Genomic DNA, 14,679 nt, shown 5'->3' with positions numbered 1-14,679 from the left:
AGATATTTGCAAAATGAGAAATTATGATTTTATAAACATTTATATTTATTAAAATCTCAAATATTTTATATTTTTGTAATATATATCATTTATGAGATGTAATATATATCATTAATTCATTGTCAAATTAAACATTTATTTGATCATGAATCAGTTATGAATTCAATCATTTTTTAAAATATGAAAAATTATTAATACATAATATAAACGATTTACATATATATTATGATATATATATTGTGATAATGATATTTATAATTATAAAATATACATTATTAGTACATATTAAAGAAATATAATAATTAAAAGTCAATTAGATAATATATTTTGATAAAATTAAAAGCTAATAATACTTATTATGATATTTATTATAATTATAATACTCACTAAAATCGAATAAGATCGCTTAAAAAGCTTGTAAATGCTTCAATCTTGTAAATTTCTATCTTCTTATCGACAAAAGTTCAAGTATTTTTAAAAAATACCTCGTGATAGTGCCGAGTATCTTTCGTTTTACTTTCTTCTACGATATGTTTATCAATGACAGAAATTTGGATATTTTTTATTCATTAAATATTTTGCTCAATATCTCAGGAGAGATATTAATCGCAATAAATAATAAATTATTGCTCAATGTGAATAATAACATGAATGCGATCATCATTTCCAAAATTCGTAAAAATAATATTTTTATTTGCAAATAACAATTAAATGTGATATAATTAATATAAGAATTATTATTTATATACTATTGAATATTTTTCAAACATCAAATTTTAATATCGTCATACTCATTCGCTAATTCTGCCAAATAAATTGATAAGATTCGAATACAACAATTTTTAAATGCTCTTTTAACAGGAAAATTATAAATTTGTAACTGATTTATTTTTTATTAAAATTTTGAAGAATAAAAATTTTAAATCTTTCTCTATCACTATCACAGGGAAATCATCATTTAATTATTTAAATCGATTTATACTTGAATTTTCAAAAAAAAATACGATTTTTAAATTCTTTTTTATCATTTTAGGAAAATTAAATTTCTGTAATTGATTTTTGAATAGAATTTTCAAGAATAAAATATAATTTTTAAATCTTCTTTTATCATTTCAGGAAAATCAAGTTTCTAAGATTTTATCTATCCAATTTCTTTTTTTTTAACGTTATAATAAATATATATTTAGTTTTCTTATTTTTTCAACTATTTGATAAACAGTGTTTATCAAATTTATATATTGTTAAATTTATCTTTGAAAAATAATCTATTTTTCAAAGTGATTAAGGAAAACTATTTTTAAGGAAAAAATTATTTAATCTGTTTGAGTTTTGAAAGTCAAATTGAATATTTGAATTTTTATGATGTAGAAGAAGATTTTTATGATGTATAATGCTCTCTTTATCATGTTTTCAATTTTTAATTGATTTAAAATATTATAAAGTACAAATATAGAGGAAAAATATCTGTATTTTTCAAAAATTTTGTAATTTCAGTAATGTATTCATTTAAAGTATGAAAGATTATTTTTAATGTATAAAAAAAAAATCAGTAAATGAAATTGTTCATAATGTGATTATGAACAAAATATGTATTGAAAAAGTATAAAAGATGTAACAGGTTTTTTTGAAACAAAAATTTTTATATTTCACAAACATTATACTGATAATGTATATCTATTAACATGATAAGTGAAGTTAATTATATAAGATAATTAATAGTGAAGTTTTGATCTTTGGTCGACATTTTCTATTAATATCATTAAAATGTTTCGTTTAAATTTTTCCTATTGCCTAATAAATTGAACTGCAATGCGTACAACATATTGAAATTTTTGTCTCAAAAAGATAAAACTTATTTAAAATCTCAAATCTTATAAGTTAAATTCAAATGTGTTTATAATTTATTTAATATTCCAACAAAAATGTTTCATAATTTTGTTCTAATTTATTATTTCGTATTATTTTATCCACGATAAATATAATACAAATTTCAATGCAAAGCAATCAATGCAATTAAAATTCTATAAGGCCAAAAATATCTATATTTAATATTATATAATTTTTTTATTTATTTTTTTGCCAAAAAAATATAATAAAAGTGAAAAATTATTTAAATGAAAATGCTAACATGCCATTTATTGTTTGTTGCTAAAATTGACACGTATCTAAATTATATTATTTGTTAATTTTATGTAATATGAGAAATAATATAATTGATATAATCGTTCTTCAACAACACATTTTCAAACAACACAATGATATGCTATTACTAAAATTTCCCAATATTATTTTGTGAATTATAAAAGCTTCGTTATAAAAATAAAAACTTTTGAAAGTATTCCACTATTTCCAAAATCAGATTAATTATATAAATATTAAATTTTTGCTTTCTCGTACTTTCTACTTTCTAATACTTTGATGTTATCTCAATACCAAGCATCTTATTGTCCAATTATTCTTTTCTTAATTCTTTCGTTATAAAAGGACACAATGTTGCACTTACGAAAGAACTTTATGCTTTCGTCATCTGTATTTTTCTACAGATATTCTAGTTCTTTGTAATTATTAGTTATTCAAATCTTCTGACTTTATTTTTTTGACTCTCTCTTTACAATATAAGCGGAAACGAGGAAATTGCAGAAGATATAAAGAAGAATACAAATAAGATCAATAACTTTTGTTGAAAATGTATAAAAGAATTTTCGAAGAATTAATCTTCAAATATTTTGTCGCGTAAGAATTTATTGTTCGTAGAATTTATTAATTGTTAAAGATTTTTGTTTTGAATTCTCGGATTATTTTATTTCGATTATTGGCAGATTTGTTTGATTACTCATCAATCAGGTCGAATCAGGAAAAAATTAGTAAAATTGATTCGATGATCAATTTTTGATAGCGTTATCATTCCTGTTGCAAAAATTTGCATGATTATTCGATTTTTCGTGAAGAAACATAATTTTTTAAATGTCTCGTGCACAATTTCTTCTTTGAATAACTTTTGTATTTCAATTTTTAAATTGATTTTCATTCCTCCTTGAGGAATATTTATTCATCTTTTTTTTTTTTTGTAAACTGAATTTTTTAAGTGATTACACACTGAAAAGTCCAATGGATTTAAATTCGAAGATTCTGATCATGTATTTGTATATTCCAAGCATTCCATATATATTTGAGTACATATTATTATCTAAATACGCGCGAACTCGATATGCTAATTCGTTATCAATTATGCATAAATTATAATTTAATATTCCATACATAAATTGCATATTTTAAAATTTACGTAGAATAATACTTTAAGCTTATTACATAAAAAATTCTCAAACGATTTAGCACTATATAAGATCCAATTAACTTCGCTTTCACAACAACCGCATAATAAATTGATCTTGAATATTATTTGAATGTTTTCTTGTAATATCGAATACATGTTTGTTGAATGTTAAAAAGTTCAGCATACGTGACAGTTGCTTCATGACAATAAACAAATTGCTAATAAAAGCTCTAAACTTTCAATTTTTCCATTTTTTTTATTTCAATGCAAAACAATAGAAAATATAGAAAATCTTGTTCTATTATAGTTCTTGATATATATTGTCAATGAAGAGAATTGATTTTTTTTTTTAAATTCCAATTCTTCGTGAATTTATCATTCTATATTTTAATCATAATTCCTTCGTTGACATATTTGGATCGATTTCTCCAAATATATTTGCTCTGTAGAAATTATTCATCCATGTGTTATATGTGTTAAATATCCATAAGAATTGCACGTTAAAAAATCTCTTTGTCTCTGTTTTTCAAATATATCGATGAACGAATGCTATTTTATCAGCCAATAAAATGCTTTTGCTAAAACTTACATCTTATTAATGAAAATCTCTCTCTTCGAATGAAAATCGAAATTTGAAGCAAAATAAAAAAGACAGAAATCTCGCTTTCTTCAACATACCGACAATTGTTGGAAAGGATATAATTAATTTTTTTTTTAATTTCTTATAAAAAGAAAAACATGAGTTCTTCCTTTGCCTTCAACTTCAACTCTTCTGAAATATTTGGATCATTTAATTTCTCGAAACATTGCAGGAATTATTATATGTTCATAAAAATGCGTTAAAAAATCTTTTTGTTTTCTATCTTGTTGCGTTTTGTTGCACGAGAAGCATTGCATATATTTTTTTCGCTACTATATATTTTAATTGTCGATGAATTCCACGAATGCCAGCAAACAAAATATTATTTTTGATTTCTCTATAAATTTTTATCAATCAAAAGAAAAATTTATATAGAGAGTTTTGATTTAATTCTTGAATATACGCAATTGCAAAGGATGAAGAAGAATTAATTTTTTTTTTTTAAATTTCAAACGTGGAAATGATCCTGTGCCTTGCAAATCAACTGCAAATCTTTGTTTTATCATTCACGCGTGGTTTTTTATTTTTCTCTACCTTTCATATCGTAAGGAACACTGCGGATATTTTTCCTACTGGGCTTTTTTTTATTTTTACTATAATTAAAAAAAATTAAAATATGCTTTTCAAATCTTTTTCCATTTCGATCAAAATGCATAATAATATGAAGAATTTTTGATAATTTTTGTATAAAAGAATTGATCATTTTTTAAATTTTCTTACATTGATCATTCTATATTTCAGTGTTTCAAGATTCCTCATTTTAATACATCTCCTTTTGTTCTCTCATTATTTTTCATTTTTGTCACAAAAGATTTTCTTACATATTTTTGTTTTCATATCTATATTTGTCTGCTTTAAGATACCATATCGATTAAAAAATATAAAAAAATCGAATATTGCGAAAGATTAAAATAGAAAAAAATGACATAATAAATTAGTTTTCTATAAATTAGTTTAAAAATTATTATTATTAATATTAATAATAATATTATTATTGTTAAATTGATATTATTAACATTTCGATTGTGTAATTTTTTTTGAAGACGATTCATGAATTGTAATACAGCCCATACAAATTTATCGATAATTAGATTTTGTATGGAAGACAATAATCGGATTTATCATTAATGATACTTTTTTTGTAGATCATGAAATTATATATAGTTTAGATTCTGTAATTATTTTTGAAGACGACAGCAAAGCAATTTATTGATCATTAATAATATTTTTTCTTAGATGGTTGTACAATGTAATTGTTATTGAAGATAATAATACGATCAGATTTATCATTAATGATACCTTTTTTGTAGATCATGAAATTATATACTTTAGATTCTGTAATTATTTTTGAAGACAATAGATATTCTATTAGAAAAAGATAGTATTATATTTAAAGTATTTATTCAGCTTGGTTAATATATTACAATATTACAAGTTTTCGAATTTTGTACAATAATATTAATTAATATAAATACAAATAAATATATTTATTTTTTTGGCTTTTAAATTTTAAATCTTCTAATGCTTATTTTGGGTTAATTTATTGACAGGAGGATTATGGTTTTGATCATTTTGTGAAAAATCTAAATAGTTCAGCTAAATCACGAAAATCATTCTTTTCAGGCAACCAATCTAACTATGATTCTTTAAAAATATGTATATTTATGCCAAAATAATTTGCTATAATATAAAAGAATGAAACAAAAAGGAATGAAACTTAAAAAGTAATTTATCATAGTAATAGTTAGTCAAAATAAAATTTAAATTTTTCAAGAAAAAAGTATCACGATTTTTAAATCTTTTCTATTATTTCAGAAAAATTAAATTTCTGTAATTGATTTATGCCTGAATAGAATTTTCAAAAATAAAATGTTTTTTTTATCATTTTATCAGGAAAATCAAGTTTCTATAACTGATTTAAGATGCTTGAATAGAATTTTCAAGAATAAAATATCATGATTTTTAAATTTCCTTTTATCATTTTAGGAAAATTAACTGATTTATTTCACAATGAACATTTTTTAGCTTTCAACTTTTATTATTTGCATTTCTCAATAGCAAATATTGTATAAATTTTTGTAATCATCAACTTACAGTGATATTTCAAATTTTGTCATATGATTATTAAATTATTAGATACGTTTGCTATGATTTTATTCTGCACGTGGTGTAATATCGATGATGATATTTACTACTAAATTTTAATTATTATTTCCTCAACGAATAATGAATATACTTTATTATGAAATGGTGATTATAAAAAGAATTGAGAATTATTTATATAAAAAACAATATTAATGAAATTAACTTCAGATAGTTTTCAGGAAAAAAATCCAATGGATTCATATCTGGTGTTCTAAAATCATTGCAGCCAATTTACCTATCTTGGAAGGATCTCTTTTTCTTTTTAAATGAGTCCATGTTTGTTATGAAGCGATGTTGAAATAACATTCTCAAGAATGTTTTGATTAAAGTCATTGAAATATACTTGAAGATTATTATATGTTATACATTAAGTTCAGACAGAATCTTATTAACACGATATTAAAACGATACATACTATAAATTTTTGTTCCTAATTTTAGAAATCCATATATTACATGTTATTTAATATCTATCAAAGCATTATTTTTCAATAATATTAATTTTCGTTACGTACGATCCTTTTAGAAATTTATTATTAATTTCAAAATGTCAAATTTTATTAATATTTAATATTTTTTAAATAATTTTATTAAATTATTTATTTCACGCATACAGAAAATTTTTTCTCAAAATAGAATTAAAATCTTATATTATGATTTGAGAATAGAGAAATTTTCAAATGATAACAATATATACAATTTATATGTATAACAATATAATAACGTATATAAAATTTTTATGGGAAATCTATGAATATTTCTAAGGATATTGCACGGTGAAAAAAAGAGGTATATATTACAAACATTCTTATCTATATCGAAAATACGTAAGTCTCATCTCTATTGGAAATCATAATTTAATTTTTCAATTTTCTTTTTACATTTACAGACTAAAGAAGCCAAAGAAGAATTTTTAATGGATTGATTATTATTATCTGGATATCTCGACATAATTAAAAAATACAACAGGATGATCGCACTATATTATTTAAATCTAAATATTATTGTAAATTAATAATTTCATAAAAATTAAATGTTGTTAAATAATATTTATTACATATTATAAAACTTAAGGTTAAATGAATAATTTGAATATTTAATCAATTGTTTTATTTAAAGAAAAAAATTGTAATGAATTATATTTTAACATTAAATTCAAGGGCTTTCTTACAGGTAAAATTTAACATAAATATAAAAAGTTTCGCTTAATATTAATAAAATTTTCGAAAAAAATTCATTAAATTTATCATTGTTGTTAAAAGATTACAAATATAAAAAAACATTACAAGTGACAAATATAATCGTAAAAAATACAAAAAAATGGTTAATTATATTAATTAATTATAACAATTTCAATCTTGAAAATCCTATGTATTATAATTATGTAAAATTATAAATTACTATTGTTGTTATTGTAAATATATATATATATATATATAAAGTGAATGATATTCATATAATTTTTATTTCATTTTTAATTATAAAGATATATTTGTTTGTTGTGTATAATATAAAAGCCTATAAATATACATCCTATATCGAATAATCGAAATATGCGAAATATTTTATTATATTAATTATATTAATTAATTATAACAGTTTCAATCTTGAAAATCCTGTGTATTATAATTATGTAAAATTATAAATTACTATTGTTGTTATTGTAAATATATATATATATTTTATATATATATATATATATATATATATATTTTATATATATATATATATATATATATATATATATATATATATATAAAAGTGAATGATATTCATATAATTTTTATTTCATTTTTAATTATAAAGAGATATTTGTTTGTTGTTTATAATATAAAAGCCTATAAATATACATCCTATATAATGGAAATATGCGAAATATTTTATATAAAAAATTAACATTCATATATCAATAATTAATATTATATTAATGATAGAAATATATTATATATTTTTTATAATAAATAATATTTTTTATAACAAAAAGTTTAAATATAAAATTTTACAATTTAACATTTTTCATTTACAAACTTTGGCTATAATATACATTTTATTTATAATAATATATTACTTTCTTTATAATAATATATATACATATATATATAAATATAATTTTGATAAAAATTAATCTATCACATATCGAATCATTTTTTAAAAAGTTTCATTAAGTTTTGGTTAAAGCTATTTCGTTATTTTTTGCGTAAATAATACTATGAATTATGAAATCATATCATATATAAAAATATCTAACATCTTATACTTTAACAACATAATTTGAAGGAAACAATCCAGTTTTTCCTTTTAATCTACCATACCACCAACCACCTTCATCTGAAATTAAATTTTTATTTTTTATATAACAATTCGAATTAATTTATAGCATTATAAATAATAAATAAATAAAATGATTTATAAAATATATAATAAGCTATTTGATAAATCATAATGTTTCCTGTATGGATAATAATTTTACTATTACTTGTATTTGTAATTTGTTCGCGTCTATATTTTCCTTGATATTTAATCATCAACTAAAAAAGAATTTTGGACAAAATTTTTAATTTTTAATTTATTTTCTTCTTATTTTAATTTTTAGAATCACCTATTAAATTTTCTTCTTATTTTGATCGAATCTTGTATGTATTTAAAGTTATAAAAAAATTCAATTGAAATAAATCGTATATAAAAGTAAATTTACAATCTTTGTATAATAATGATATCTCAAGTGATGATCGTAAATATATATCTTTTTATAACAAATAAAATTTATTTTATAAATGTTATATTATAAATATTATTTATAATAATTTTTATATATAATTTAAACTTACGTTCTTTAAGTATTTCTAGAATATCACCTTCTTTAAGCTCTATTTCATCTTTATCTTGAGGTTTGTAATCGTATAAAGATTTAGCTTTAGGTAAACTAGGAAGAGCTGGTTTTGAGGGATGTATTCTATTATTCGAAATAATATGAGATGCATCATTCTCAGTTTTGTTCACTTCTTGTCTTGTGTTTTGTTCTTTATCTGTTTGTATATTCTTATTGTATTTTATGGTTTTATTATTACTTGCGAGATCATTGTTATCAATCGGATATTTAAAACCTGGTATATGCGGTGGAGGTGGCTCCGAAGGAACTGGAGGAAACTTCAATAAACCTATTTAATCGTTGATAATTAATTATTTAAAATTATTTAATTATCATTTGTTTAAATATAATAAAAAAAATTACAAAGAATTGAATAATTTGAAGCTTATTATTATACAATTAGGTATCAAAAAAAAAAAAATCTTAAAACTTTAAAAGAAATTTCAAAAAACAAGAAAAGATATTACGATAATAAGAATTTGATATTATGTTATTTTTAATAATAATGTTTTTACGATTATTTAATCACATTTTTAATATTGATTTTGTTAATATTTCAATTCAAATAAAAAAAAAAAGTAATAAGCTTATTATTAACTCACCATGTGGAATGCCGTTCGGATTGGTAAACATACCCATTAGAGGCATAGAGTTATTTTCTAATTTTCTTGGCTGCTTTGTTATTTGTTTTTTTTCTTTTGCTTGTGTAGATGCATTCACAGAATCAACTGTTGTCATGTTTGATACTATAGATAATTGTAACTTAGGTTTTTCAGATATAGTTTTTGGTATGGTTGATTTTGAAGATAATGTATGATCAGTGTTAGAATTTTGAAATTGTTTGATAATTGTAGGTTGAACAGTTGATTGAAGTGACTTATTTGAGGCTGATTGTAATGTAACTGATGAAAAAGGATAATTATTCTTCAATGCATTGTATTGTTGATTTACGGACATTATTGATTTTTTAATATTCAATTCTAAAACAGAAATAAATACAATTGCTTTGAATATTATATTGAGATATTGGTAAATTTTAATTGATAAAAAATAGAATAATATTATAATTTCATAAGATTAATTGGAGAATATAAAAATTAATAAAGAAAATTATTTTTTAAAAATATTAATTCTTTTTTTCTTTTAAATATTAATTTATAAATCAATTTATAAAATGTTTTGTATATGATTTATATAACTATGATTCATCAATCTGTTAATTAAAAATTTTTCCATTTTGAATTGCAAAAATAAAAATATTAAAAATAGTAATTTTAACTTTTATATTTAAATTTTTTTGTAAATATTCTATGAAAAAATAATTTTTAAATCAATTTTTATACACATAAATGATCGAGATATTTCTTTTGTTAATTTATTTTAAATTTCGAAACATAATTCAAGTATATTCACATTAACTTATATATGCATATTACTATGAAACAAGATAACTTTGAAAAGATTTGGAAAATCTTTTTTTAACTTAAATTATTATATTAATTTTTATAATTAAAGAGTTCTAAAAAAATAATTTACGAAAAAGAATATAAAGAGAGAATTTATAATTAATGGAATTTATATATTAATAATTATTTAAAAGTAAAATAATCTTCTTTATGGATCATGTGTAGTATTAACAGTAAAACTGTTTTTATTTTTATTATTAACTTACTAGTAGTACTTGGTAGTCCTGGCCCAATCCAGACATTTAGAATTTTTCCATTTGGCTTTAAAATTTCATTGTTACCGTAATCACTTTGCATGAAATGTATTTGTCTAGTACCTCCACTTCCCCATCCTTCTTTTTTAATCTTAAATTCTAAACTATAAAATAATTATATGAGATAACATTAAAAATATCCCATATTAATTAATTTGTTAAATCATTCTATTATTTTCGTTATTAATAATCTTACTTGTTACTAAATCTTATATTTAAAATATGCCCAGTTTCTTGAACGTATTTTTTATTAAGAAGAATTAAAAATTCTGTTTTAAATATTAATTCTAATAAACTATCATAATCCTCTTTTACATGGATAATAAGAAAACCATCCTGTAATCATCAATGACATCATATATAGAAGAACAGTAATAGAGGAAAGAAAAATAGTGATAATAATAATTAGATAATGATAGCCAGAAAATATCTTTGAAATAATTGTAATACGTAAATCGAAAAATGTAAAAATTATGAAATTATTGATAACAATAATTATGTACTTATAGAGTGATAATATCCTTAATTGAAAAAAGACTTAAAGATCATTCTCAAGAATGAAAATATTATATTTTAAAAATAAAGAAAAGAAATAATTAACATAAAAAAAATGTATATAAAACTAATAGATATATATATAATACTAAAAGAGCAAAATGTACATAAAAGAGGAAAAGTTCATTTTAATCATTCTTTTTTTTACGATGCACATTATATATAATAATAAAATTATACATCAATAATAATAGAATTCACTTACTTGAAGAGTACTTAACGATATATGACTAAGTTGATTGAATGATAATTTTCGTTTTATAACTTCCACTAGGTTTCCCTTGTCTACACCTTTTTTTATTTGTTCTCGGCCAATAAGATATAAATATTTATTAGTCAAAATAAGTTCTTTTCTGCTCATCTATAATTCATCATTGATTTATTAATTTACGTTTCGAATTAATTTTTGTACAAATTTGTGTAAATACCTTAAATCTTCTGTCATACTTTCTTGCAGTTTCAGCAAATAAAATTTTTTCCTTTTTTCCAATTAAATTTAATATTTGAGGCTTATCATCTAATCCAATATAATCACCCATAAAATTTCTGTTCAAACTGGCACGTTTACGTTCTTTACGGCCAAACAAAAAATCAGCCGCTTCTTGTTTTTCTTGTTCACGCCTTTTTCGTGCGAAATACTTCTTAAACGCTTTTTGGATTATTCTAGCGTACATGTTATATTTCCGATCTCTTGCTTCTTCTAACATGAAAAGCTATTAAAAATGATTATACTTATATTATAAATTTATGATTTATTAATTTTTTTTCGTATTGTAAATTTTTATGAAATTATTAGTTAAATTAGAAATTTATTATTAATAGATTATTATATTTTTATCAAAAAAATTATATTTAAATTTAGGCATATTTAAAATGATATTATTTAAAATACTATTCAAATAATATTTGTGTAATAAATATTAAACTAAAATATGCAATAATCATAAGTATTACAACTTTAATTTAAATTATCAGAATTTAATAAGTTTAATATATTTATGAAAGACATTATGTTACAATTTCTATTTAAAATTATTTTGGCGATTATATTTTTTTTCTTTTATTTTTCCAAATGAAATAAAAAAAACAACAAAATAATATTATTTAAATTATTTCAAATAGTAATTTCTTATTTTAATTTTAAATTTATCTAATCGTATTCTTATAATAAAACATTTTTTCGGTATTGCTAAATAAATAATAATTATAAAAAAGTTTATAATTCCAATTTTCAACAAGAAGGATGAATTCTCACAAGAATATATATATTAATATATTAATCTAATAAAATATAAAAAATCATAAAAATTATTCACAATTATTATTGAATTAATTAATATGAAATAAAACCTACACTTTCAGGAGCTTTTATGAATAATTTTGTTTTTCCAAGTTGATATTGCGATTTCCCAATATTAAGGCTATTTAATATCCATTCGATTCCTTGTTTTTCATCACCGGACCAATTCGGCCATGTTTCTTTCGTTAGAATTTTATATCTTTGTAAAAATTTGGCGAATGTTCTTCTATATGCAAAACCAGCTCTACGCACTCTGATATTTTCCTTTAAACCTAAATATTCTACCTAAATAGCATAAAAAATATAAATATTAATTTGAAAAATTATTATTAATAAATATCAAATTATATTAAATTATTATTAATAAATATATAAAAATGTAACGTGAAAATTTTTCACTTTTTTGTGCATGACAATATATACAATATGTGTTTATTATGTATTAAATGTAAATAAAATCATGTTTAATTATAAAATATATAAGATATTTATTATATATGAAATTAATAGGACATCCAAATGTGACATTTGTATTTCTCTTTTTAAATTGTTCAAATTTTAAATGCATTATAAATTATATGACTTTAGTTCATATGACTATCAAGCTGCATGATTTTTATTTAATTTTTTTTTAAGGATATATAAATTTTTTTCTTAAATATATATAAAAAATTATTTATTAAATTAATTGTAATAAATAAATAAAAATCAAGATCTTATTAAATTTATAAAAAAGAAAGCATACTTGATGTTTTACTCTAACTGGATCCCAATCTCGAGGTCTTTTCGTTTCATTTGGTTTGATACATCTAATATAATGTGGTGTAGATTTCATTAATTGATTCATCAATCTACTTGCTTGATTTCTTATTTTGTTACCAGCAGTAGTAGGTCTAGATTTAAGCGTTTTCGTTTTATTTGTTTGAAGTTCTTGCGGATACAATTTGTGAACCAAAGAACTGAAAAATCATATTATATTTCATATATACTTTTAATCTCATATCTTAGAATAAAATTATATATTATTTTCTTGATTTTTGATTTACAATTTAATAGAATAATAAAATAATATTTATTTCTAGAATAGATCCAAAAATAAAAAGAAAATTTATGTATTTCTTGTTAATCAAATTAAAAGATAATTTCATTTTTTGCCATATCTTTTTGAATAGTTAGTCGGAAATTTTATACGTATTATTTAAGAAATATTAATATTTCTATTTTTAAATTAAAATCAATTATTTTTTATATATAAAATTATATAAATTTTAAATATAAAATAAGGCTCAATTATTGCCATATTAAGATTGATTTATTGTACAGTTTTTATATTTATCAATCAAAAGCACATATTTTTTTTAATATTTATTATTATCTAATGTACTTTTTTGAAGAAAAGGTTTTTATGACTTTCAAAAGCTTATATTATTATTTAGAAATTTATAAATAATAATAGAAAATATTTAAAACGTTATTATATTCGTTATATGTATGTATGTATAACAAATTAGAAGATAATGATAACTCACTTTTTACTTGTTTGCATTAATTCCACAAGATCAATGAAAAGTACATCACGATTTTTATCACAAAATCCATCAACCGAATAAGAAACTACACCAGCATAATGGTAAATAGCAAATCCATCATTCGTGCTTTGGAAATGCTCATGTTTATTAGCTGCAGCTGCAAGTTTCTGCAATTATTACTAAAATTAATCGAATGAATAAAGGTTGTAAAAAAATATTATATAACGAAGAAAATAAATTAATTTAAACGAATTTTTAATCACATTATCCTATTATTCATGTTATGTCAGTTTTTATAAATATTAATACATAGGATATTTAATATAAATGTTTAAAAATGTTAAAAATGATTATTAATTATCCATTTAAGTCAGAAAGAAAACTAAAAATAAAAAAAAGTTGATCTTTAATAATCAAAATTAAAAATTATTAGCAATTAAAAATTGACAAGAATATCACTGGATATAAATAAACTACTATCCAATGTTTCTATTTGCGAAGAAAATAATTTTGAATTAATAATTGATAAATTTAACAATAAATTGCTTTTGTTAATATATCGTATGAATATTTAGCTATTATCATTTGTGAAAAATTTGTGAAATAATTTATTTCTGTTGTGTAAAACATTTATCGGAGAAACATAAC

General features: G+C 20.3%; 1 protein-coding gene across 1 annotated transcript in view; it reads right to left on the bottom strand.

Moving 5' to 3' along the window:
- Positions 1-7,827: 7,827 nt before the first annotated feature.
- LOC107999601 (unconventional myosin-Ie) overlaps positions 7,828-14,679 on the bottom strand; it is a 43,198-nt gene continuing 36,346 nt past the window's right edge. The window contains exons 12-21 of the mRNA XM_017059543.3: positions 14,032-14,198; positions 13,248-13,461; positions 12,557-12,787; positions 11,631-11,915; positions 11,408-11,563; positions 10,844-10,983; positions 10,600-10,751; positions 9,530-9,907; positions 8,887-9,216; positions 7,828-8,386 (exon numbers count right to left, since the gene is read on the bottom strand). Of these exons, the coding sequence (XP_016915032.1) occupies positions 8,310-8,386; positions 8,887-9,216; positions 9,530-9,907; positions 10,600-10,751; positions 10,844-10,983; positions 11,408-11,563; positions 11,631-11,915; positions 12,557-12,787; positions 13,248-13,461; positions 14,032-14,198 (2,130 nt within the window). The 3' untranslated portion in view covers positions 7,828-8,309. The remainder of the gene's footprint in view (positions 8,387-8,886; positions 9,217-9,529; positions 9,908-10,599; positions 10,752-10,843; positions 10,984-11,407; positions 11,564-11,630; positions 11,916-12,556; positions 12,788-13,247; positions 13,462-14,031; positions 14,199-14,679) is intronic.

Source organism: Apis cerana, linkage group LG2, assembly GCF_029169275.1.
Source record: "Apis cerana isolate GH-2021 linkage group LG2, AcerK_1.0, whole genome shotgun sequence".
Classification (NCBI taxonomy): domain Eukaryota; kingdom Metazoa; phylum Arthropoda; class Insecta; order Hymenoptera; family Apidae; genus Apis; species Apis cerana.
This window is presented reverse-complemented; position numbering and strand designations above follow the sequence as displayed.